General features: G+C 43.9%; 1 protein-coding gene across 1 annotated transcript in view; it reads left to right on the top strand.

The window, feature by feature from the left end:
- BCAP29 (B cell receptor associated protein 29) overlaps positions 1-16,877 on the top strand; it is a 79,939-nt gene extending 63,062 nt beyond the window's left edge. The window contains exons 7-8 of the mRNA XM_075345149.1: positions 11,714-11,814; positions 13,531-16,877. Coding sequence (XP_075201264.1) covers positions 11,714-11,814; positions 13,531-13,569 — 140 coding nt within the window. The 3' untranslated portion in view covers positions 13,570-16,877. The remainder of the gene's footprint in view (positions 1-11,713; positions 11,815-13,530) is intronic.
- The last annotated feature ends 8,470 nt before the right edge of the window (positions 16,878-25,347 follow it).

Here is a 25,347-nt window from a genome sequence, read left to right as displayed (position 1 = left end):
CTTTCCCAGCACGTCTCTTCAAGATGGAATCAATTTTCGGGGGTTCTGGCGGCAATAACCAACTTCCTCACTTTTCCAATTAGATTTCCAGCATGTCCGCCCAGTTTCACACATCCGTCTTTTCGCCGGTTTGGCGGATGCGGCGCACGCCAGTACAGTACGATACAGTACTGTGGCAGCGCCTTAACTTCCGGGTCACATGCTCCGGTCACATGACAGCATGTGACCGGCGTTTGTCGCGCTGCCACTGTACTGTATACACTGTACTGGAGTGTGCCGCATCCGCCAAACCGGCGAAAAGCCGGATATGTGAAATCAGAGTCCCTCTTACAGACTATTATTATTATTATTATTATTATTATTTATTTATAGAGCACCATTGATTCCATGGTGCTGTACATGAGAAGGGGGTTACATACAAAATACATATACAAGTTACAGTAGACAGACTAGTACAGAGGGAAGAGGGCCCTGCCCTTGCGGGCTTACATTCTATAGGATTATGGGGAGGAGACTGTAGGTGGGGCGGCAGCTCCGCACGGTGGTGGGGCGGCAGCTCCGCACGGTGGTGGGGCGGCAGCTCCGCACGGTGGTGGGGCGGCAGCTCCGCACGGTGGTGGGGCGGCAGCTCCGCACGGTGGTGGGGCGGCAGCTCCGTACGGTGGTGGGGCAGTGAGGTCATTGTAGATTATAGGCATTTCTGAACAGATGAGTCTTTAGGTTCCGTTTGAAGTTTGCAAGTGTAGTAGATAGTCTGACGTGTTGAGGCAGCGAGTTCCAGAAGACTGGGGATGTTCGGGAGAAGTCTTGGAGGCGGTTGCATGAGGAGCGAATGAGAGAGGAGGAGAGAAGGAGATCTTGGGAGGACCGGAGGTTACGTTTTGGAGTGTAGCGAGAGATTAGTTCAGAGATATATGGAGGAGACAGATTGTGGACGGCTTTGTAGGTCAGTGTTAGTAGCTTGAATTGGATACGATGGAAGATTGGGAGCCAGTGAAGGGACATGCAGAGAGGAGAAGCGGGGTGGTAGTGAGGCGAGAGGTGGATCAGTCGGGCAGCAGCATTAAGGATGGACTGGAGAGGGGCGAGCGTGTTAGCAGGGAGACCACATAGGAGGATGTTGCAGTAGTCGAGGCGGGAGATTATGAGAGCATGCACTAGCATTTTTGTAGATTGAGAATTGATGAAGGGACGGATTCTGGAAATATTTTTGAGTTGAAGACGACAGGAGGTGGTGAGGGATTGAATGTGCGGTATGAAGGACAGGGCAGAGTCAAAGGTCACTCCGAGGTAGCGAACTTTGGGTGCTGGGGAGAGCGTGATGTTGTTTATTGTAATAGATAGATCAGGTAGAGAGTGTAGGTGAGATGGAGGAAAGATGATCAGCTCAGTTTTGGCCACATTGAGCTTTAGGAAGCGAGAGGAGAAGAAGGAAGATATAGCCGATAGGCACTCTGGGATTCTGGACAGCAGAGAAGTGACATCTGGACCAGAGAGGTAGATCTGAGTGTCATCGGCATATAGGTGGTACTGGAAGCCATGGGACTTTATGAGTTGTCCCAGGCCAAATATATAGATAGAAAAAAGTAATGGTACCAGGACAGAGCCTTGAGGGACACCAACAGAGAGAGGACGGGATGAAGAGGTTGTGTGGGAGTGGGAGACACTAAAAGTGCGGTTGGAGAGGTATGAAGAGATCCAAGAGAGGGCGAGGTCTCTGACACCATGGGAAGAGAGGATCTGTAGTAGGAGGGAGTGGTCAACAGTGTCAAAAGCTGAGGATAGGTCTAGAAGTAGGAGTATAGAGAAGTGGTTGTTGGCTTTGGCAGTAAGTAAGTCATTTGTGATTTTTGTCAGGGCAGTTTCAGTGGAATGATGTGGACGGAAGCCGGACTGTAGGTTGTCAAAGTGAGAGTTAGAGGAGAGGTGGGAGGAAATTTCAGCATGGACGTGCTGTTCCAGGAGTTTTGAGGCGAATGGGAGTAGCGATATGGGGCGATAGCTGGCAGCAGAGGTTGGGTCGAGGGAAGGTTTCTTTAGGATGGGTGTGACTGTTGCATGTTTAAAGGCAGAAGGGAAGGTACCAGTTGTTAAAGATAGGTTGAAGAGATGGGTTAAGGCTGGAATTAGGATAGTGGTGAGGTTGGGGAGCAGGTGGGTTGGGATGGGATCACGTGCGCAGGTGGTGAGGTGCGCTTTTGAGAGAAGATGTGCAAGCTCTTCTTCGGTGATAGTGGAGAGGAAGTTTATGGGGGAGGAGCAGTGGTCTGTTATACGAAGGGGTTGTGGTGGTTGAGCAGAAAAGACTTGTCTGGTTTGGTCGATCTTTTCTTTGAAATATGTGGCAAATTCTTCTGCGGAAATGAGGGAGGTTGGAGGGGGCAGTGGTGGGCGAAGGAGGGAGTTGAAAGTATTGAATAGCTGTTTGGGGTTGTGTGTTAAAGAGGATATGAGGTTTCTGAAGTATTCCTGTTTAGCCGAGGTAAGGGCCAAGCGAAATGTGTGAATTGCATTTTTGAATGTGGTGAAGTCTTCCTGGGAGTGCGTTTTCTTCCAGCGCCGCTCTGCAGCCCTAGACACTTGCCGCAGTTTTTTAGTGAGGCTGTTGTGCCAGGGTTGTCTATTGATTTGTCTCACTCTGCCATGCACAAGAGGAGCAACTAAATCAATAGCTGATGTGAGAGTGGCGTTGTAGAAAGTGGTGGCACTGTTTGTGTCGTGCACTGAAGATATGGAGGACAGTGGTAGGATAGAGTCAGAAAGGGTGTGTATGTTGACGTGTGCGAGGTTTCTGCGAGGGTGTGATACGTGCTGGACAGGAGGGGCAGGTGAGGAGGACAGGGCAGAGAAGGTCAATAGATGGTGGTCAGATAAAGGGAGAGGGGAGGTAGTGAGGTTAGATAGAGAGCAGAGACGGGTGAAGATAAGGTCTAATGTGTGTCCATCTTTATGGGTGGCAGAGGTGGACCACTGAGATAGACCAAAAGATGAAGCAAGGGAGAGTAGTTTGGAGGCTGCTGACTGGCGGGTGTCAGTGGGGATGTTGAAGTCACCCATGATGATAGTGGGAATGTCAGCAGAGAGAACGTGTAGAAGCCAGGCAGAGAACTGGTCGATAAAAGAAGTGGTAGGGCCTGGGGGTCTGTATATGATGGCCACTTGGAGGTTGGAAGGAGAATAGATGCGGACAGAGTGCACTTCAAAGGAAGGCAGGACAAGGGAGGGTAAGGGTGGGATTGGATTAAAGCTGCAGTTGTTAGAAAGAAGGAGGCCCACTCCTCCACCTTGTCTATTGCCAGGGCGAGGAGTATGGGAGAAGTGAAGGCCACCGTAGCACAGCGCAGCAGGGGAGGCAGTGTTGGATGGTGTCAGCCATGTTTCAGTGATGCCCAGAAAGGATAGGTTGCTAGAGGTAAAGAGGTCGTGAATGATGTGTAGTTTGTTACAGACCGAACGGGCATTCCACAGCGCTCCAGAGAGAGTGGGCGGTGGAGTGGGTGAGAGGGGGATGGGTTTTATATTGGAGAGGTTGCGGTAGTTACTAGTAAGGGTGGAGCGATAGGGGGGTGGTAGAGAGGAGTGTCCCATCTGGGGAGGTCCAGGATTGGGAGATATGTCACCAGCAGTGAGGAGAAGTAGAGAAAGAGAGAGCAGGTGGGAGAAGGAGAGTGGACGGCATGATCTGCGTGTTATTAAGAGAGACCTGAGATTTAGGAGCAGGTCAGCAGATGAGGACAGGTGGGGAGGTAAAAGGGAAGGGGAGATGAATATTTGTTTGGCGAGTGCTGGCGTTGGGGGATAGCGAAGGAGAGTGAGGATGAGTGGAGCAAAAACTGTGAGGGCATAGGTGAACATGGTGAGTTTAAGGTTTACATATGGGAATATGAAAAAGTGTAGGGGAAAAATGCAAGTGACAAACAGTTAAGGAGGTAACGCTCACCTTCTGGTCACTTCTGGGCCATTTCTGGATTATTTCTGATTGCCCACTTAGAAAATCCCACTTATGAAATCACACAGACCATGGTCAGAACAGACCTGTGCCAACAAATTTATACAACTCTAGAGGCCTAGAAAATGACTCAGGTGTGAGCAGAAGGGAGGGGGATAGAGGAAGAGAGCTCTGAGAAACACACCAGGGGTGAATTAGTAAGTACAAACTAAGAGAAACATTTGGACTACTTCACAGCTAGAAAACGAACTACTTAATATGCAGAAGAAATAGACAGGTGAGAACCAAGAACAAACAGTTACAAGAATATGAAATTCAGATGGCAATGGCAGTGGTTGGAACAGTATCACATACCAATAGAAATAACATACAGGAAAGGATAGACTTCAATGGGAATGGCAGTGGTTGGAACAGTATCACATACCTGTGGATGAAACAGATGAATTGTCAGGTCAAAAGAGGTGGCAGCATTCAGGAGAATATATTATGAATTACATACATACATACATACATACAGACTCTCTCTTATTGCCAGCTGCAGCGTGTGCAAACACAGCGCATGTGATGAATATGAACGTGTTTTGAAGCAGCTTCAACAAGATCATCTAAAAGTATCATTTTGCTGTTCTTCTGTTGTAATATCTGTTTGTTCCTCAGTTACATGAACAGCACTGTGGCTCCATCTCACACATACTGAATCCTAAATTTTCTTCTAGCTGTTGTTCATTACTCTCATTCATCAGTTTAATTGTACTTATGTTTGAAGCTTTGTCCTTTACAATGGCAAGAACCTGTTCTTTTTTGAGTTTGTAATCTTGCAGAACTTTTTCCACTAAGGTCTGGAGAAACTGGCTGGTGTGATGAGCTTTAGTATCTTTTACTGCCAGTGTCTTGCTAACAATTTCTTTCTTGTTACAAACATATCGAACATTGATGGCAAAATAATTCAGTGAAATGCAGTGACTCTGGCATCCCAGCAAAGGCAATGGGTGAAAAGATAGGACATGGATCCTCACAAAGAATGAGCAGTCAGTTTGTGGTGTTTTCTAATCTGCTTTTGCTATCGAAAGCATTATTTATGAGCTCAAAAACCTTTCAGGTGATGCGGTTTTTTAAAAAGTGATCTGCTTTTGCAGCTGACAAACGTATCCTCAAAAAACGCAGCAAAAACGATGTGTGTGAATGTAGCCTTACACCAGGAATAGAACAGACATTTATAGGACATTTCATAAGTTTCCCAAATTCCTATGAAAAAATATTCAGCACATTCTGCATTGAACGACTCTACCCAATTTATTATATATTTTAGGAGTCGGAGTCGCTCCATTTTATTCCTACTCCACCAAAATGAACTCTGACTCTAACTCCACGACTCCGACTCCACAGCCCTGCCCCTAAGGTGCCAAATTATCAGAAACACCACTTGTAGCTGGCTCTAACAGGGCGCCGTACCCTGAGGTCATCAGATGAGGCTCAGGGGGCATAGCAACTGAGGGTGGGGATGATAATGTTAAAGGGGATGGTTTAACCCCCATTAACCACTTAGATGCCACTGTCGCGATTGACGACAGCATTTATCTGGCTAAATGGGCCAAATTGTATCTAAAACCGGTATGGTAAAATAGCTCACGGTGTCAGCTGTCATATACAGCCGACACCTGCAGGATTTTTGGCGCTATTCAGTTATTGCACATCTCCATTTTAAAACTGTGCTAACGAATAGGGCCCCTTAACAACTGCCGTTTTAATGTGTATGGGTGGTCGTTAAGCGGTTAAAGAAAAACAAATGTTATATATTGTCTTTTGCACATTACCTGCCTGTAGATCAGTGGGGATCCGGGGCCTGAAATCCACTTGGATCTCCCAAAGGAGGGCTGAGAAGTTTGGAAGGCAGGAGCCCACAACTCCAGCCTGAAGGCACAGTGCAGCGTAGAGCATTAATGGAAAGTCGTAGGCTTTCTATTGAATCTGTACTCTTTACTGTGCACTCAATCTGAATAAAGCCGAGTGCTCCTGCTTCCCAAACTGCATGTGTGTATTCCTAGTAATGTATAGTATTTTGTCCAAAACATTGAGAGGAAAATCTCTACTTTCATCTGTTCTGGCTGCATTATCGTATTTCGTTTGTGGGACTGTTCATACGGTACTGTAGTTAGAGTTTCTGCTTTAACACGACTCCAGCGTACTATACACATTGTCTAGAAGTAATAAAGGATGTATTTTTTTACCAGTTGTATTCTAATATTATTAGTCCTCTCTATGAAAATACATTACCTAGCTGGACCTATTTTTTGAAAATTACTTGCCTATTTTACAGCATAAAGAAAATGTAGCTTTATTTCAAATGGTTAAAAATTCATATTCAAAAGGATCTAGACACATTCGAACAATGGGCCGAGGCAAACAGAATGGTGTTTAACAGGGACAAATGCAAAGTCCTACATCTGGGTAATATAAATGTAAACTGCATATATAATATGGGAGGAATAGAACTAGGTGATAGCACAGGGGAAAAGGACTTGGATATAATAGTAGATCTCAGATTCAACATGAGCCAACAGTGTGGTGCTGCAACTAAAAGGCCAACAAAATTCTGGGATGTATGAAGACAAGCATTGAATTTAGATCAAGAGATGTAATTATTCCCCTATACTCTTCCCTGGTCAGACCTCACCTGGAATACTGTGTACAGTTCAGGGTGCCCCAATTCAAGAACACATCGATATATTGGAGCAAATCCAGAGAAGAGCAACCACGTCATAAGACCGCCAAAAAGAACTAGGAATGTTTTTAGTTTGTAAAAGAGAAGACTGAGAGGAGACTTAATAGCGGTCTACAAATATCTGAAAGGCAGTCACAGTGCAAAGGGAACTACCCTATTCTCATTAGCACAAGGAAGTACAAGAAGCAATGGGATGAAACTAAAAGGCAGGAGATTCAGATTAGACATTGCGAAAAACATTCTGACAGTGAGGGCAGTCAGACAGTGGAACAGTAAAACCTTCAAGAGGAAGCTGGATAAACATATAGCTGGGATGGTTTAGGAAAACCTGCACTCGCAACGGATTGGACCCGATGGCCCTTGAGGTCCCTTCCAACTGTACCATTCTATGAGTCCATGAAATGGGGAGATGCATTCTGCAGTCCCTTTTTTGTTCAAGTGGATATTTTATAACACTATGTTAGCTGATGTATGGGGACAAGTGAACTCTCCCATTAGTGAAATACCCATTAGGTATTTAAGCCTGCTTTTCTCCTGCTGTCTGAAATCATTAGTGAAACAGAAAATATTCTTCTGCTTGACTGGTAGGAGCTGTATATGAGGGGAAAGCTTGCTTACACACACCCACAATCTTTAAAATAATTGACTGGTAGCAGTGTAAGCACATACTCAGTAGTCAGCAAGCATTCACTTCCCAGAGAGGCAGGAGGAACACTCAACTCATGAATACCCTGGACTCAAACTGAATACTTGCGTATTCGCTCATTGTTCGTGTTAGTATCCCTTACATATGGCAGCTAGTGTCAACCGAAATTAACTTTAATGTGGGCACTATTGATTATGTACAATGAAAGACCATTATTAGTGTTATCAGGTAAAAATGATTGTACTTGCTGCTTATTAGATGGGACAAATATTATCTGTTCCCATGTGAGAAAATGCAGCATTTTTTTATACATTTTTTCCAGGTATCTGAAAGTAAAATAAAAAAACAAATTAATAATCTTCTCTGTTAGGCCATGTGCATACGTTGACTATTTGAGTTTTTTACCTCCATATTAGTGATGGGCGAACCCAAATTGTAAAGTTCGGGGTCCATACTGGACACCCTGTGTCCGTGTACGGACCCCAAACACGGACTTTTCCGGGAAATCCGTGTTACTGTTGGGTTCTGCCACCCAGATAAAAATAAATAAAAGGAAGCAAAATGGCGATTAAAGCAGGACAAATATACTTACCGAGATTGCATGCACGTGGCTATCATACTGCTTCCAGGTCTGCTCATTAAATCATATGAATATTCACTGCTTCCCCCGCTCACCCTCTGTGACAGTGTCTGTGATTGGTTGTCCTCACACTAGCTGTCTGGGTCCCCCAAAAAAGTGGAGTGTAAAAATAAATAAATAATTGTAAAAAGTGTAAGGTCACCCGTATTTTGACACCCAGCTCAGATAAAGCAGACAGCTGTATGTTGCAGCTTCCAGCTGTGTGCTTTATCAACTGGTGTGGGGTAACCCCCAATTTTGATGCCCAGCCAAGATAAAGCATACAGCTGGGGGCTGTTATTCTCAGGCTGGGAAGGTCCATGGTTATCGGACCCTCCCCAGCCTGAAAAGAACAGACCACTACCGCCGCAGAATTAGCTCATCCATTAGATATACTAATCCTGGCACTTACCTGGCTCATCCCGATTGACCTGGAGTTGTGGCAATCAGGGCGATGTAAGGGGTTAATTACAGTTGTGTTTTGTCAAAAAGCCTTGGATTAGTAATGGGCAGGAGTCTGAGACCCTCCCCACCATTACAAATAGTGTAAGTAAAAAAAATATAAAGAAAAAAATCCTGTATTTAAAAAAACACTCCTAAAACACCCTGGCAGGTCTGACGTAAACCATAGACACAACATCTCATGACGATCCCGACTCTGCTACTTCCTGAGGTCAAAGTGTGTGGTTATATTAGAAAATGTGAACAATCACTACAGTGCCCGAGACACACTGACAATGTTGCAGTTATGAGAGCGGTGATGTCAGTGAGTTCACCTGAGATCAAAGCCGGGGTCATCGTGTTGTCGTGTTTGTGAATTACGTTGGACCTGCAGGGTTGTTTTGGGGGTTAATAAATTGGAGAAAGAGGGTGTGTTTTTTAAATAAAGGATTTTTCTCTGTATTTTGTGTTTATTTTTACTTACACGATTAGCAATGGAGGGGTGAGGGTCTCATAGACTCCTACCCATTACTATTCCAGGGCTTTGTGGCAGCTCTGATTTTGTGACATATTGAAAGAGGATGGGGTTTTTTGTTTGTTTTTTAAATAAATAATTTTTGTTTTGTGTTTAATTCTTTTTACTTACACAATTAGTAATGGAGCAGTCTCATAGACCCCTACCATTACAAATCCAGGGCTTTGGTGCAGCTGTGAGTTTTTGAGAAATCACAGCTGTCATTAACCCCTTATATTACCATGATTGCCACCTCTCCAGGGCAATTGGGAGGAGCTGGGTAAGCGCCAAGATTAGCACATCTTATAGATGTGCCAATTCTGGGGCGGCTGAGTGCTGCCATTGTTATGCTTTGGAGGGCTCAATAACCATGGACCTCCCTAGCTTGAGAATACCAGCCTCCAGGTATCATTGGAAGGGGGGGGGGGGGAATCGTTGTTTGTGTTTTTTTGTTGTTTTTTTTTTGTTTTATTTAAATATTTAAAAGAAAAAAAAAAGCCAGTAGGGTCCCCTGGATTTTGATACACAGCCAAGATAAAGCACATAGCTGGGGGCTGCAGCTTCCAATTATCTGCTTTATCTGCGTTGGGTATCAAAATATGGGGACCCTACTCCATTTTTTCCAATTATCTATTTATTTTTACACTACACTTCCCCACTTCCATTAAATAAAATGTAGTTTTAGCACAGATATTGTTATTTTCAAAAGGCGTAATAGGAGAAAGAAACCGCACACATTTTTATGCAAATTCTTAAGATTATAATAGGATTCTTCCTGTATTTTTTTTATTTTTTGGGAGGGGGGAGGGTTTGTGGGTGATAGGGTGTGGGTGGGAGAGTGGGTGTAAACACAGAAAAATTGCAGATGTGAGAATGGTTTCATACACCTAGATATCAACACAAATAATTGGATCTCTATGGCAGTGCTTCCCAACATTACCATCACAGTGGCACCCCTGAAAATGTTTACACTGATAGGGGATTACTAATGTTATTCCTTCGTCAAAAAAGCTTGGTATAGGGGTAGGTAAAGCTTTCTGCAATACTGGTCCAGGCCTATAATTTGGCAAAGCATTTTTAGGCAAGCCAAATTCAGCTTTCATGTTCTAAAAGTGACCAGTACTGTGTTCTGGGGAAACATTAAGCCACCAGGCAGTTAGTTTCAGATGCAAACTGTTAAAACTTAAGCTGTTTATTAAGGAGGCTTTATGCACGGGAACTGCCAATTAGCAAGTTTAGATCTCATAATTTCTGCCGGTTCTGGGCTATTAACTGCCTGTCATTCAGCTATAGCAATGCAGAGCAAAACAGGAGTCCTCATGCATGTATAGTATGAACACACACTAGCTGGGCTTTATTTCTGTATTGCTGATTATTCCCAACATCTCGTCCATCCCATTCATTAACCTCTTGAACTAGATAATACAAATACCTTCAGCCACTGTTTGCCCCATGAAAGGCTTGTAGTGACTGATAATACTTACAATGTACACAGCAGTAGATTATATCGTGTGTGTGTATAAGAACTCTTGATCAAAGAGTCCGTCCATGTCTAGATTTGCTCAAATGATTATTTTTATCAAATAGAATAATTAAGCTAATAAATGTCCTCCTAAATATAAAGACTTTGTATTTAGTATGGTATTTCAATAACAATATTTGCTATACATATGTGTGCATAGAGTTTCATGGAAGTTGAATGATGTCAAGAAGGAACGTGCACCCATTTCAATGTACATCGCTGTTGGCAAAATGCTCAAATTGTTCTGTTTTGTTACACATGAAACCCCCAAAATAGTGCAAATTGTGTATTGATTTGATTAGTGACTAATTAGAGAATTAAACCCAATGTCTTATCCCTTTAAAATCTCTTGCTTCAGAAACATATTAGTTGTGGTGTCAGGGTACCCAAAACACAGGAACAATGTGGAGTGTTGTTTTGTTGATGTCTTGATAGCGTGTCCTCTTGATGAGAGATATTGGTGTTTGTAGTCACAACACTGGCAGCATGCTATGTCTTGTAAGTCACCGCAGAAAGCTACATTTCGTCTCATGTTTCATGTGCTGCACCACGAGACTTTTTTTTAAGAAATCTTTAATCATTCTTGGAGGACATTCTGGAGAAAAAGGGTTTTTAGAGGTAAACAGTAAAGTGAAGGTTAAGCTATGTATAAACGCAGCAGATGTGGTGAGGATATGCAGTGCAGATCCCGCACAAAAAAATACAGCACACAAGCACGAATAGAGGACGTAACATTCTGCTGCTTAATAATTTTCTTTTTTTAAAAACTGTGAAATATGTAGTAATAACACAGCAAAATTCAGATTCTGGCAGCGGATCAGCTCTGGGTTCTCTGAAAATTCCAAGACAGATTTTTTTATACTACCCCAAACTTCAGGTCTGTGCAAATCAGTGGAAATACGGACTGGCCACCGGTCTCCTGACCCGAGCATGACCACTTCATAAACATCTATGAGGCTGGGACGTTCGGGTCGGGAGAGCTACCTCCAGTCCATGAATTGCGGTCCTTGCCCGGACATCTTAAGTAGCCCTTAATTGTGAAAAGCCATTTCGGGCCAGGAGACACCCACACGCTGTTCCCATCAGAATGCCGTGTAAAATTCAGTCACTTGCACTTTAACAGTGGGGACAACTATAGTAACACAGGGCCTGATTGTAGGTCTGTTGCTGAGAATTTAATAGAATAAAAAAAGATCACGGAAATGTCACTTGTTCTACAATATATACAGTACATATATTTGGTGTTTGCTATATACCATGCCAAGATATACTTCTCATACTGCCAATATTTCTTTTTCAGCACTCTCTAAATCCCAAGCGGAAGTCCTTGCCCTTAAGAAGCAGAGTGAAGGGCTAACAAGAGAATATGACCGTCTTATTAGAGAACATGAGCTGCTACAGGTCAGTATCATACAATCTGTTCTCGCTGTAGGTTGACAGTATTAATTATTCCTCACAAACTAGCAGAAAATGACATTTTTGCATTGTTGTGTGAGGACAAGATTATTTCACTTCTGTACAGATTTTCTCATTTTCTTGCTCAGAGCTTAAAAAGTATAAATAAAGTCCATTTTGCAAAATTCAGCAAGGGTGTTCATTAGACAACTAAAGGTGAAGGCTGGAGCGGTTTGTATACAGAAAACACATTGTTGTCAGTGTGTGTATATAGTACATACATACTACTGTGATGGTACTATAAACTATATTGTTACCTGGCGAGATTCTGTATATATCTATGATAGTACTCGCCATGTAATAACACTCTGCATATAGTGTATACAGGACACAGCTGCCCACAATATGTCACTGATTGGGTCTGTTCACATTTCAGCACATGCTGGCTATATCCGTAAGCTTTTATACACCCATTGAATAACAAAAAAAATATGTCCAAATAGCAGCCGTAGAGTTGGTATGTACTTTATTTTTATTGGATAGTCTTCTTCACTTTTGCATGGGACACTGTAGAGAAAGTATACTTCGCAGTATGAGGGTGATCAATCAGCTTTTGACAGATTTCTGGTTAGCTTCTTGAAAGGCGTGCAGCGCTTAGAAGGGGGTGCGAATGATCAAAGCTGTCAAATTCATCATAGTTGACACCACAGAAGGGATGTAAATGATCAGAATAGCTCTCCAGTTCCTGACTAGAGTCAATCACTGGAGGTGATGCACAGCAGCTGTAACGTGCCAAATTCATGAATTTAGAGCGTCTTACTCCAATGCACTCTTCATCAAGACTGGCACTCTGTACAAAGTGCTAGTCTTCATGGGTGGGAGCCTTTACTTTATCTATTCAACGAGTCAGTGCCTGGAGTATGCCACTGTATGTATAGATTATATTATCTGTACAATAACATTTTTTCCTTATCATTATTTCCATACGACATTTGCATAACACTTTGTTTAGCATTGTATTGCGTGATGAAACCTTTTTATAGGTGTATACTTAGATTTTTGGCACGTTTGAAGCATTAAAACTCTTACGCCAAGGTTGCCTTGGGCCATTAAAGTATTTACCACCTAGATCACACTTATTATGCACTAAGAGTTCATAAAGGCAATAACACACTTTCTCAGACAGAAGGGATTGTCTCACATAAGTGTGAACATGGTTTACTAATTGTATACCAATGTCTCACACTATGTAAGCTATTAATGATTAGTGCATTATATGCAGTAAGGGCTGTTCAGATACTGTGTGCAGGTCACGTATGCCTTTATTAACCATACTTTAACAGAGAAATGGGGGAAACATTGTTTCTTACTAAAATGGCTGAATTAAATATGAGCTATAATCAGAATATAAAAAGAAGAAAAGGGCTCCTTAGTATAAAAATGTATAAAATGAGAAAAAATAGGATGACCACAATGATGCCCTCACCCAGGAGAAATGTGCGATGGCCGGTACAACACGAACACAAGACATAAAAGGGGTAACCCACAGGAATCGCATTGTGTTTATGTACTATTCCATATGAATCCTGCTTTAAGTCCATCCTTGTAATGAGAATAACACAATCACTTGTGTGGTTCCCAGGAAAGTACCGTACTTCATTACCTTTGGGACAGTAATAGATGTCTGGTTACTAAATCCATTCTTATTTTTTTGTTCTTCAGAATACCATACAGGAGCCAGAGATTAAGAAAGAGCAGTGAACCTAAGATGCCGAGAGACCATACAGATGTGAAGAAATGTTCTGCCACTATGAGTTTTATCTTCACCTTTCTGCAATGAAAACCTTTTCTGGAAAATCATCACATTTGTTTTTTTTTTCTTAGTTGCAGCAGGTTGTGCCCAGTGCAAACTATCCAATTGTTGTCTTAGTAATATTTCAGATACGTCTTTCAGTATGATATATTTAACCAGACAACCTCATCATAAGTAACATTTCTAAGGCTATGTTCATATTACTTTTTTGTCACACATTTGTAGCTGTGTCTAAGCCTTGAAAAACTGGATTCGGACAGAGCTCCCGGCAAAGTCAATCACTATAATGACGCAGACTCAGCCATTTTGTGCGCCATCTGCCCCAATATTGTCTAAGGCTCCGTCAGGGATTCCTTCTGAATCCCATTTGTTAGCGCTTCAGACAGACCCACAGACGTGTGCCATGAAATGATGTGAACCCAATCTAAGGCTCTGTGCGCACTAGACGTTTTTGCTGCATTTTTTGTGGCATTTTTACCGAGTTTTTGTGCTGAAAACCCTGTGGCATTGCTTCCCCAGCAATATCTATGGGTTTTCAGAAGTGCTGTCCGCACAAAGTGTTTTTTTGTAGCTGCGTTATTGTGGTGACCACAAAAACGCAGCATGTCAATTATTTCTGCGTTTTTCACAGCGTTTTTCACTCATTGAATGCAGTGCACAAAAACGCGGTAAAAACGCATTGCGTTTTTACAGCGGGTGCGTTTTTTGCGTTTTTGCAGACAAAAACACACAAAAAACGCAGTGTGAAAAAACAACGCCTAGTGCGCACATAGCCTAAATGTGCAATCAAAAATTCAGGACCGCTTGGATTGTCTAGTGGACTCTTTCAGTGTTTTCAGCTGCTGGAGAATATATTTCTCTTACATATGGTTTTAAGGCCTCTCATTCATGACATCTTCTAATCCATCCATAATTTTTTTTAAAGGAAAAAAATAGAGACTCTGCTAACCCAGGTAATATCTGAGTTAGCCTTGGTTGACAGGCTAGGTTATTATCCATGCCGCTGCTCTGCAAAGTGTGTATGAGCTACTGTTATCAGGAATTATGAATTCATTTGTGGTACTTTGACCTACAGTTTGGGTATGAGGCATATAATGAATTATGCTGGTTTGGGTTGTTAATCATTTTAGGTTTTTGAGGATATATGTTGCATGTTGAATTGAATTTGTGTTTTCTGATGCCAAAACGTTTGGGAAATTACATTATATTACACCCATAATTTAATGCTGTGAATAGTTTCTGATTAAAATACATGCTTACAATGTAGAATAAGTCTAGAATAAAAACTGCACGAAAGCCAAAACACTTAGACCTGATTTATCAAAGCTAATTTCTGGGGTAAAAGCTTTGAAAAGTGGTAAAATTGAGGCTCAACTATGAGTTGCACCTAAATTTTACGACTTTTGGCTTTTCTGCTTCAGATTCTCCAAACTCTGACAGAATAGGTGAAGATGGGGCAGGATGCCACAGCTTGTTTAATACCCTACTACAAAAATCTCAGTGCAGTGCCTGGCTGGTGTGAGAATTCTGGTGTAGCGCATGGAGGCACACGCCACTCAACAGACACTCCTGATTCATGAAGAGGTATGCACTTCTTCATGAATCAGGACTGTCTGACTCCAGCATGCCCCCTAATCAACAATGGCATGAACAGTGCCAGTCCTGAGTAATCAGGCCCTTAGTCCCTGACAGTAGTATACTGAGGAACTGTTATGCTAGCATAAAACTGTCCATACACACTGAATTAAAGGGAATGGCCTATGTTAACAAGGGTCAGTGAAGATCAGGCCATTTACAGATTTACTATGTGATATGCTGTAATCTATAAGAAAACCTGTGATCAATTTTTATGAAGCTTTACACTGTTGTTTTTGAAATAGGTTGTCTATTATGTATGGGCCAACTAAGTCCTTCAGAGCAGAACTCACTCTTTGTAACTGCTCTCCATTCTGTCTACTTTCTGGAGGTGCCAATATTTTTCTTAAAATCGAATGTTTTGGGGGGTTAGACATGGAAGCAGAATGGATCAGTCCTGTGGATTTCATCAGTGGTGTGATAATTTAGCCTGTGATATTCAGAAAATGATGATCCTTTGTTTCCCCGAACACGTCTTGCAGTTGTACTACTCTCTCAATTGAAATAACCAGGAGGCGTAGCCTATCCAAGCCTTAGCCCACTTGCTCCTTACGTAATTGGATAGACTCATGGTAACTTCATTTCTGTGATGATGAAGAATGTGGTAATATGAAATACTTGGGCTACCTCTGATATCATATTCTCAACGGTAATTTGCACTTTCAACTATTGTATATTATGTAAAAATGCACTTGTCACCTAAATTGCACACACATTTTGAAATGTAATATATATATATATATATATATATATATATATATATATATATATATATATATATATATATATATATATATCAATGATCTATATAATAGACATTGTTACAGACTTTATGTAAGCTTCATATCTTTGAAAGGGAACATTTGATCTGAAAGAGAATAGTGAAAACTGGTTCTCTGAAAATGCAATCACAGGGCTCAAAAGGGATTTCTGGCCACTAGACAATTCTCTTCAGTCACACTATGTGACTGCAGATTACTGAATCATGACAGTGTGTGCATTGCACACACTATCACAATTTTCCCAAAGCAAGTATACAATTTGCATACTTGCTTTCATAAACTGATTAGAGTCTTAGATGTTTCTCTCAATAGGACAATAACTAGAAGTGGCTGAGCCTCCAGTTGGCTTGTGATTGCACACTCACGATGGGAATACTTTGAAATCATGACAGTGTGCGCATTGCACACTGTCACGATTTGGTAATCTGCCTTCATATAGGATGACTGTCGAAAATTGTGCTGAGCCTGAAAATCCACTTTAATGGAACAACATCAATAGACAGATTGACAAACAGATACATTGGTAAAGCTCCTTATCGCAGTTGGTGCCATTAGTGCCACATATTTTATTTTAGTTACTGTATATCTGATATTTTTACTGTTTGACATTTCTTTAAATGTTTTGCAGTGTTTTCATAATTGAATTTTTACATTTATTTGTTTAAGTTGCTATTTTGGATAATATGCAAAGTGTTTCCTACTCACTTACTGCTGCCTACCAAAAAAATGTATTTTCATAATAACATTCTAATAAAGCTTATTTTGCTAATGTGTGAGATACATAGGTGTCGTGTTCCTTACATTCTACCAATGCTCTTAATTAAATGTATTTAAATCTATCACAGCCTGATGTCATTTCAACAAAAATGGAACCTGCTTATTTATATCCAAATTGTCATTGCACACACTTTCCTTTTCATCTTTGTTATATATTGTTTGGAGTGTGCTGTCTCTTGGTCATTCTAGGGGGCCTACTTATGCCCTATTCCATTATGACTATTGTGAGATTGTAAGGCGAGACCATGTGGCTTTTTGTTTGGACATTTTCTTTGTAGTAGTGGAGTTCACGATCGTCTCATACAAATGAATGAGGCTTTCAGAAATCCACACTGATGCTTCAGAAATCACCTTATTTACAAAAATTAAACAGATTTTCTGAAATTTATCAGCAAATCTGCCATGTGCTAATATCCATTTGTGAACCTGCCGCCTTGTGTGGAAGTTGTGTTTAGAGCGCTGTGGCTTGGTGTTTATACGTGAAGCGATGATGTAGTGCCATTTATTGTACAATAGCACCTGAGCAAACCGACGATTCATTGTAAGAAGTGACCACCATGTTAAAACTAACACAAAACCCTGACAGAGGAGATGAACATAGTATTAAATAGAGCCTAAGGCACAGATGGATCAAAGTAATTTTGCCAGAATTGTGGCATAAATTGCTTAGCAAAGACTCAACTTTTTGTTTAAACTTGGATTTGCACAAAAATGTTGATACTGTTGGTGTTTTCATTCTATTCTCCCCCATCCCTGCCAAAGTGGGCAGAGCTAGGGTGAGACGTCATAGCGGGAGTGTGATGCTACATCTCATTTTAAGTCATGACGAGCTGTGGTGTTCCTTACTGAAATCTTACTCCTGGCGAGTACCTCTTCATGAATCGGGAACTTCTGACTCCACCACGCTTCCTTATCAAGACCAGTGAAAAGACTGCTTAAGTATTAATGTAGCAAAGGTAATTTTTAAACTACCGTATTTTTCGGACCATAAGACGCACTTTTTTTCCCCCAAATGTTGGGGGAAAGTTGGGGGTGCGTCTTATGGTCTGACTGTGGCTGCGGGGAATGAGGTGCTGCGGTGGAGCGGGTCATCAGGGGCACGAGCAGGCTGTAGCAGCCTGCTGTGACCACGTGGACCCGCTCATTACATATGCACGCCCATCCTCCTGCCCATCTCTCCGCGCAGAAGCCGGTGCTGACAGGTGGGCGGGGAGGACGAGCGGGGACGCGCGTATAGTAAGGAGCTGGTCCACATGATCACCCCTGGCAATTACAGCCTGGAGTGATCATGTGCGGCTGTATTCACTGCCCCCCGCGCGTCATCATCAGCGCAGGGTGCAGTGAATCAGTGCACTCACCCGTCCCCGTGTGTGGAGCTGTTCCCCTGCAGCACGCGATGTCTTCCTGTCTGTGCCGGTCAGCTGATCTGTGCTGGTCAGCTGATCGGCACAGACAGGAAGACATCGCGTGGAGAAAGAGACAGACGGAGAAAGAGACAGACGGAGAAAGAGACAGACGGAGAAAGAGACAGACGGAGAAAGAGACAGACGGAGAAAGAGACAGAGAGATATATACAGAAGGGGAGACAGAGAATGGGAGAGAAACAGAGACACAGTTACTATCCCGGGCAGCGCCGGGTGCTATGTTGTGAGTCGAAATTTTAACCCCGCGCATTCCAATTTACCAATCAATTTTGCCCCTATCTACATAATGGGGAAAAAGTGAAACGAAAAGTGTTGGGGGCAAATTGACAGCTGCCAGATGTGAACAAGGGGGACTTAAAGAATGAGAGCGATGGCGCCAAAGAGTATATACCGTACAGTTGCTAAGGTGGGGCCCCGACATGGGATACTCACCACACTCGGGGATATGAACACACACACAAAATGCGCCACACACTATCACGTGCTTGAACACATATACCACCCTCAGCACACATCTCACCACACATACACCAACCTCGCCACATTTCACCCTAAAACACACATAAGTCTGGTATTATCCTTCAAAAATAAAAATCTGATTAATAAGCAGCCAAACTACAAGAACAACAAATGTACCATATAGGAAATATGGCAGCTGTCAGTTACATGACCTGTCTATATGTGTATGTGTGAGCTAATATATACTGTCAGGGGGAGGGCTTTCTGTTGCTTGGAGATTTATCAGGCTGCCAATAGCAACCAATCACAGCTTAGCTTCTATTTTGCTACAGTTAATTAATCTGAGCTCTGATTGGTTAATATAGGCAACAAAGGACATTCTCAGTATGTGTGAGGTCATAGGATGTTAAATCTGTGTGGAATATCTGTGGTGTTGAGATATATGTTGTGAAATTCTATTAGCTTAGTTTTTGCCTTTTAATAATTACATTTCTATTTGTTTTGTGTTTTTTGTGTGCAGAATACATTTTTGTTAATACATTATATTTTGTTAACAGCAGTTATTAACCCGGGCGAAGCCGGGTAGTACAGCTAGTGTGTGTGTGTGTGTGTGTGTGTGTATATATATATATATATATATATATATATATATATATATATATATATATATATATATATACATATACATATATATATATATATATATATATATATATATATATATATATATATACATATATATATATATATAAATAACATTTGTGCAGTCTATGAATTTGTTGTAAGAAATGGAATTGCTTCCATCAGATCCTCCTTCATAGATAACCTCAAATCTGACCTAATAATTTAAAGGCTAGAGAACAACCTCGCTACGGTAACTGGGGTTGGAAACAAAGCCGTAACCACATGGGCAACATCTCTGACAATTTCCGGTATAAAAGATTGCCTCATGCACAGTCAGTTTCGATGAACGGTTGAATTTTTTTATTTCTTTGAGAGCAAGTGAAAAATTTTACTGAAATCTGGTTAATCTGCTGCTATAGGAGACTGAGTGAAATCTTTTTCCTTGCGGCAACACTTTGCCTGCTCCATGTCATCCAAATACTTGTCAAAGTTAAACTCCTCATCGGATGAGGATGAAGATATGGCTGCAGTAGCACTGTCAGGACCCAAGTCCTCTTGCGCCTGGCAGTCCTGTGGCCGCTCATCCTAACTGCTACCTCACTCAAAGCTTCTTTTCCTTTAGTAAGCTGTTGATCATCAAGCAGTATACGATGACTTGGGTTCACATAAACAGCTGCCAGAAGAATTTTATTTTCCAATAGCTGTGTCTCTGTCCATTTCATTGAAGCAGAAATGCCATCTGCGATTAAACCTCCTCTTTGGGACAGGCAAAACAGCAAGTTCTTCCACTTCCTTATGAAAATGCCAGGAGTTAAATTCTCAGCTTGTAATTTTTTAGTCATGGTAAATGGGTGATTAGACAAATCCTTCAATTCAGCCACCTGTGTCCATTGACCTTCATTTAATGTTACTTGAGGGTTCACCATATCTATAAGAAACTATTTTAGTTCAAGCAATCACTCAGTCATTAAATAAGTGCTGCCTCACCCAGTGGCTTCATCAACAACTGCCCCTTTCCCAGCACGTCTCTTCAAAGTTTAATCAATTTTTGGGGTTCTGGCGGCAATAGCCAACTTCCTCACTTTTCCAATTGAATTTCCAGCATGTCCGCCTAGTTTCACACATCCGGCTTTTTGCCGGTTTGGCGGATGCGGCGCACGCCAGTACAGCAGTCCAGTGGCAGCACCTTAACTTCCGGGTCACATGCTCCGATCACATGACAGCATGTGACTGGCGTTTGTCGCGCTGCCACTATACTGTATACACTGTAGTGGAGTGCACCGCATCCGCCAAACCGGTAAAAAGCCGAATGTGTGAAACCGGGGTCCCTCTTGCAGACTATCTCTTATTGCCAGCTGCAGCGTGTGCACAACACAGCGCATGTGATGAATATGAAAGTGTTTTGAAGCAGCTTCAACAAGATCATTTAATCCTACAGTATCATTTTGCTGTTCTTCTGTTGTAATATCTGTTTGTTCCTCAGTTACATGAACAGCACTGTGGCTCCATCTCACACATACTAAATCCTAAGCTTTCTTCTAGATGTTGTTCATTACTCTCATTCATCAGTTTAATTGTACTTATGTTTGAAGCATTGTCCGTTACAATGGCAAGAACCTGTTCTTTTTTGCGTTCCTAATCTTGCAGAACTTTTTCCACTAAGGCCTGGAGAAACTGGCCGGTGTGATGAGCTTTACTATCTTTTACTGCCAGTGTCTTGCTCACAATTTCTTTCTTGTTACAAACATATCGAACATTGATGGCAAAATATTTCAGTGATATGCGGTGACTCTGGCATCCCAGCAAAGGCAATGGGTGAAAAGATAGGACATTCAGACACAGCGTTTTGTGAGGATCCTCACAAAGAATGAGCAGTCAGTTTGTGGTGTTCTCTAATCTGCTTTTGCTATTGAAAGCATTATTTATGAGCTCAAAAACCTTTCAGGTGATGCGGTTTTTTAAAAAGCTGATCTTTTGCAGCTGACAAAGGTATCCGCAAAAAATGCAGCTAAAACGCTGTGTGTGAATGTAGCCTTAGATCAGGAATAGAACAGACATTTATAAGACATTTCATAACTTTCCCAAATTCCTATGAAAAAATATTCAGCACATTCTGCATTGCACTACTGTCCACAATTTATTATATATTTTAGGAGTCGGAGTCGGTGCATTTTACACCGACTCCACCAAAATGAGCTCCGACTCCACGACTCCGACTCCACAGCCCTGGCCGAGACAACTAGTCATTATAACCCCCAAAAAATACAGCTGCACTCTAAAATGCTACACTATGTAAATATTGAATAAATGAATTTGAAATTGCATTACTGCTATGGAACTATGTTAAAAATAAGATACTTAGCCCACAAATTGACCAATTCATAAGAATCCAACAGCCAACGACATGGCGTTGGACAGGAAGATAGCAATTGTAAAAGATGGAGGAGGTGCCGGACTGAGAGCAGCAACACCCATCGGACTGGACCGCCCCCTAAGTGAGTATAATAAAGGTCTTTTTGCATTCTACAGAGCGGCCTGGGCTCTTATATACAACTAGAAGGTGGCCCGATTCTACGCATCGGGTATTCTAGAATTTACGTATTGTGTAGTTCATGTATGATTTTTGTTATATATATATATATATAGATGTTGTTGTGTGTAGTTACCAAGTGTTTGTGTAGGGCGCTGTACATGTTCTGGGTGTGGCGGGGGGTGAGAGCGGTGTTGTATGTGTGTTACGTGTGTTGCGTTGTTTGTGGAGCGCTGTGTGTCTGTAGCGGTGTGTGTTGCGCGGTTTGTGTGTGTGTGGTGTGTTTTGTGGGGAGGTATGTTTTGAGCAATATGTGTGTTGTGCGGTATGTGCGTATATTTGTGTGTGCTGCGGTGTTTGTGTGTTGGGTGTTGTGTGTGTGTAGCGTTGTGTGTGTGTGTGTGGGTGTCTGTGTAGGGCGTTGTTTGTGGTTCCTATGCTGCGCATTCCCAAACGTGCTCCATCCGCCATGCTGCGCACTCCCAAACGTGGTCCATCCGCCATGCTGCGCACTCCCCATCGTGCTGCATCCCCCATGCTGCGCACTCCCAAACGTGCTCCATCCGCCATGCTGCGCACTCCCCATCGTGCTCTATCCGCCATGCTGCACACTCCCAAACGTGCTCCATCCGCCATGCTGCGCACTCCCAAACGTGCTCCATCCGCCATGCTGCGCACCCCCCATCATGCTCCATCCGCCATGCTGCGCACTCCCAAACGTGCTCCACCCGCCATGCTGCGCACTCCCAAACGTGCTCCACCCGCCATGCTGCGCACTCCCAAACGTGCTCCATCCGCCATGCTGCGCACTCCCAAACGTGCTCCATCCGCCATGCTGCGCACTCCCAAACGTGCTCCATCCGCCATGCTGCGCACTCCCAAACGTGGTCCATCCGTCATGCTGCACACTCCCAAACGTGCTCCATCCGCCATGCTGCGCACTCCCAAACGTGCTCCATCCGCCATATTGCGCACTCCCAAACGTGCTCCATCCGCCATACTGCGCACTCCCCATCGTGCACCATCCGGCATGCTGCGCACTCCCAAACATGCTCCATCCGCCATGCTGCGCACTCCCAAACGTGCTCCATCCGTCATGCTGCGCACTCCCAAACGTGCTCCATCCGCCATGCTGCGCACTCCCAAACGTGGTCCATCCGCCATGCTGCGCACTCCCAAACGTGGTCCATCCGCCATGCTGCGCACTCCCAAACGTGGTCCATCCGCTATGCTGCGCACTCCCAAACGTGGTCCATCCGCCATGCTGCGCACTCCCAAACGTGCTCCATCCGCCATGCTGCGCACTCCCAAACGTGCTCCATCCGCCATGCTGCGCACTCCCAAACGTGCTCCATCCGCCATGCTGCTCACTCCCAAACGTGGTCCATCCGCCATGCTGCGCACTGCCAAACATGCTCCATCCTCCATGCTGCGCACTCCCAAACGTGCTCCATCCCCCATGCTGCGCACTCCCCATCGTGCTCCATCCCCCATGCTGCGCACCCCCCATCGTGCTCCATTCCCCATGCTGCACCAGCATCAGCCTCTCTGCCCGCAGCATCAGCCTCTCTGCCCGCAGCATCAGCCTCTCTGTCCCCAGCATCAGCCTCTCTGTCCCCAGCATCAGCCTCTCTGTCCCCAGCATCAGCCTCTCTGTCTCCAGCATCAGCCTCTCTGTCTCCAGCATCAGCCTCTCTGCCCGCAGCATCAGCCTCTCTGCACACAGCATCAGCCTCTCTGCACACAGCATCAGCCTCACTGCACACAGCTTTCCCCTCCCAGCCTCCCTCAGCATCAGCCTTCCCCAGCATCAGCCTCTCTCCTCCCAGCCTCAGCCTCTCTCCTTCCAGCCTTCCCCAGCATCAGCCTCTCTCCTCCCAGCCTCAGCCTCTCTCCTTCCAGCCTCCCTCAGCATCAGCCTCCCCTTCCTAGCCTTCCCCAGGATCAGCCTCTCTCCTCCCAGCGTCCTTCAGCATCAGCCTTCCCCTCCCAGTCTCCCCTAGCATCAGCCTCCCCCTCCCAGCCTTCCCCAAGATCAGCCTCTCTGCTCCCAGCCTCCTCCAGCACGCCGTGCTCCTCTGCCGACACTCACACACACCCGATCGCATACACTCACCCACACAACCGATCGCATACACTCACCCACACAACCGATCGCATACACTCACCCACACCCGATCGCATACACTCACACACACTCGATCGCATACACTCACACACACCCGATCGCATACACTCACACACACAGACACTGACGAAATCGCACATACGCGCTGAAACTCACAACATCCGGAGATATCACATGCTTCTGGCCATGTGATCCTCCGTCAGGTCCTGGAAGCTCACAACAGCACAGTATCGCCGCCGAGAAGCAAGTGATATCCCAGGATGTTGTGAGTATGTGGATGCGATGTGATGTGTGAGGTGTGTGTGAGTGTGATCTGATTTGTGTGTGTGTGTGTGTGTGTGCTGTTATGTGTGTGTATGTTCCGCTGCTGCAGGACCTTGATGTGTGGATGCGATGTGATGTGTGTGTGATGTGTGTGTGAGTGTGAGCCGGTGTACGCTGGTAACTATGATACACATCGGGTAACTAAGGGACCTTAGTTACCCGATGAGTATAATGGTTACCAGCTTTCACGGCCTCCGTCAAGATCCCAGCATCGCAAGGTTATGTCTGGCGCTGCTGGGATCCTGACGGAGCCGGTGTAGAAGCAAGCGATATCCCAGGATGTTGTGATGTGTGAGGTGTGTGTGAGAGTGAGAGTGAGTGTGATCTGATGTGTGTGTGTGTGTACTCACCTGGGAATCGGAGCTCCGTGTCAGTTGGGCCAGAGCGAGCGTGCATTGCGTGAGGGGGGCGGGGCCTGCAGAGAGCCGGGGCGAGAGGCCAATCCGTGTGGGGGGGCGGGGCCATGGCGAGCCCAGCGGCCAATCAGCTTTGTGTCACCGTAAGGACACAATTTCGGAGCATGACAGACAGACAGACAGATAGACAAATAGACAGACAGACAGACAGAATAAGGCAATTATATATATATATAGATATATATATATATATATAGATGTTGTTGTGTGTAGTTACCAAGTGTTTGTGTAGGGCGCTGTACATGTTCTGGGTGTTGTCTGGGTGTGATGGGGGGTGAGAGCGGTGTTGTTTGTGTGTTGCGTTGTTTGTGGAGCGCTGTGTGTCTGTAGCGTTGTGTGTGTGTTGCGCAGTTTGTGTGTGTCTGGTGTGTTTTGGGGGGAAGTATGTTTTGTGCAATGTGCGTGTTGTGCGGTATGTGCGTATATTTGTGTGTGCAGCGTTGTCTGTGTGTGTGGGTGTCTGTGTAGGGCAGTTGTTTGTGGTTCCCACTGTGTGTGTGTGTGTGGTGTGGTGTGTTGTGCAGTGCGCGCGTGTGTGTGTGTTGGGGGGAGGTGTGCACTTCCCATCGTGCTCCATCCCCCATGCAGCGCACTCCCCATCGTGCTCCATCCCGTATGCTGCGCACC

This window comes from Anomaloglossus baeobatrachus, chromosome 4 (assembly GCF_048569485.1).
Source record: "Anomaloglossus baeobatrachus isolate aAnoBae1 chromosome 4, aAnoBae1.hap1, whole genome shotgun sequence".
NCBI classification, from domain to species: Eukaryota; Metazoa; Chordata; class Amphibia; order Anura; family Aromobatidae; genus Anomaloglossus; species Anomaloglossus baeobatrachus.
The sequence above is the reverse complement of the archived record's forward strand: the minus strand, read 5'-3'. Positions and strand labels throughout refer to the sequence as shown.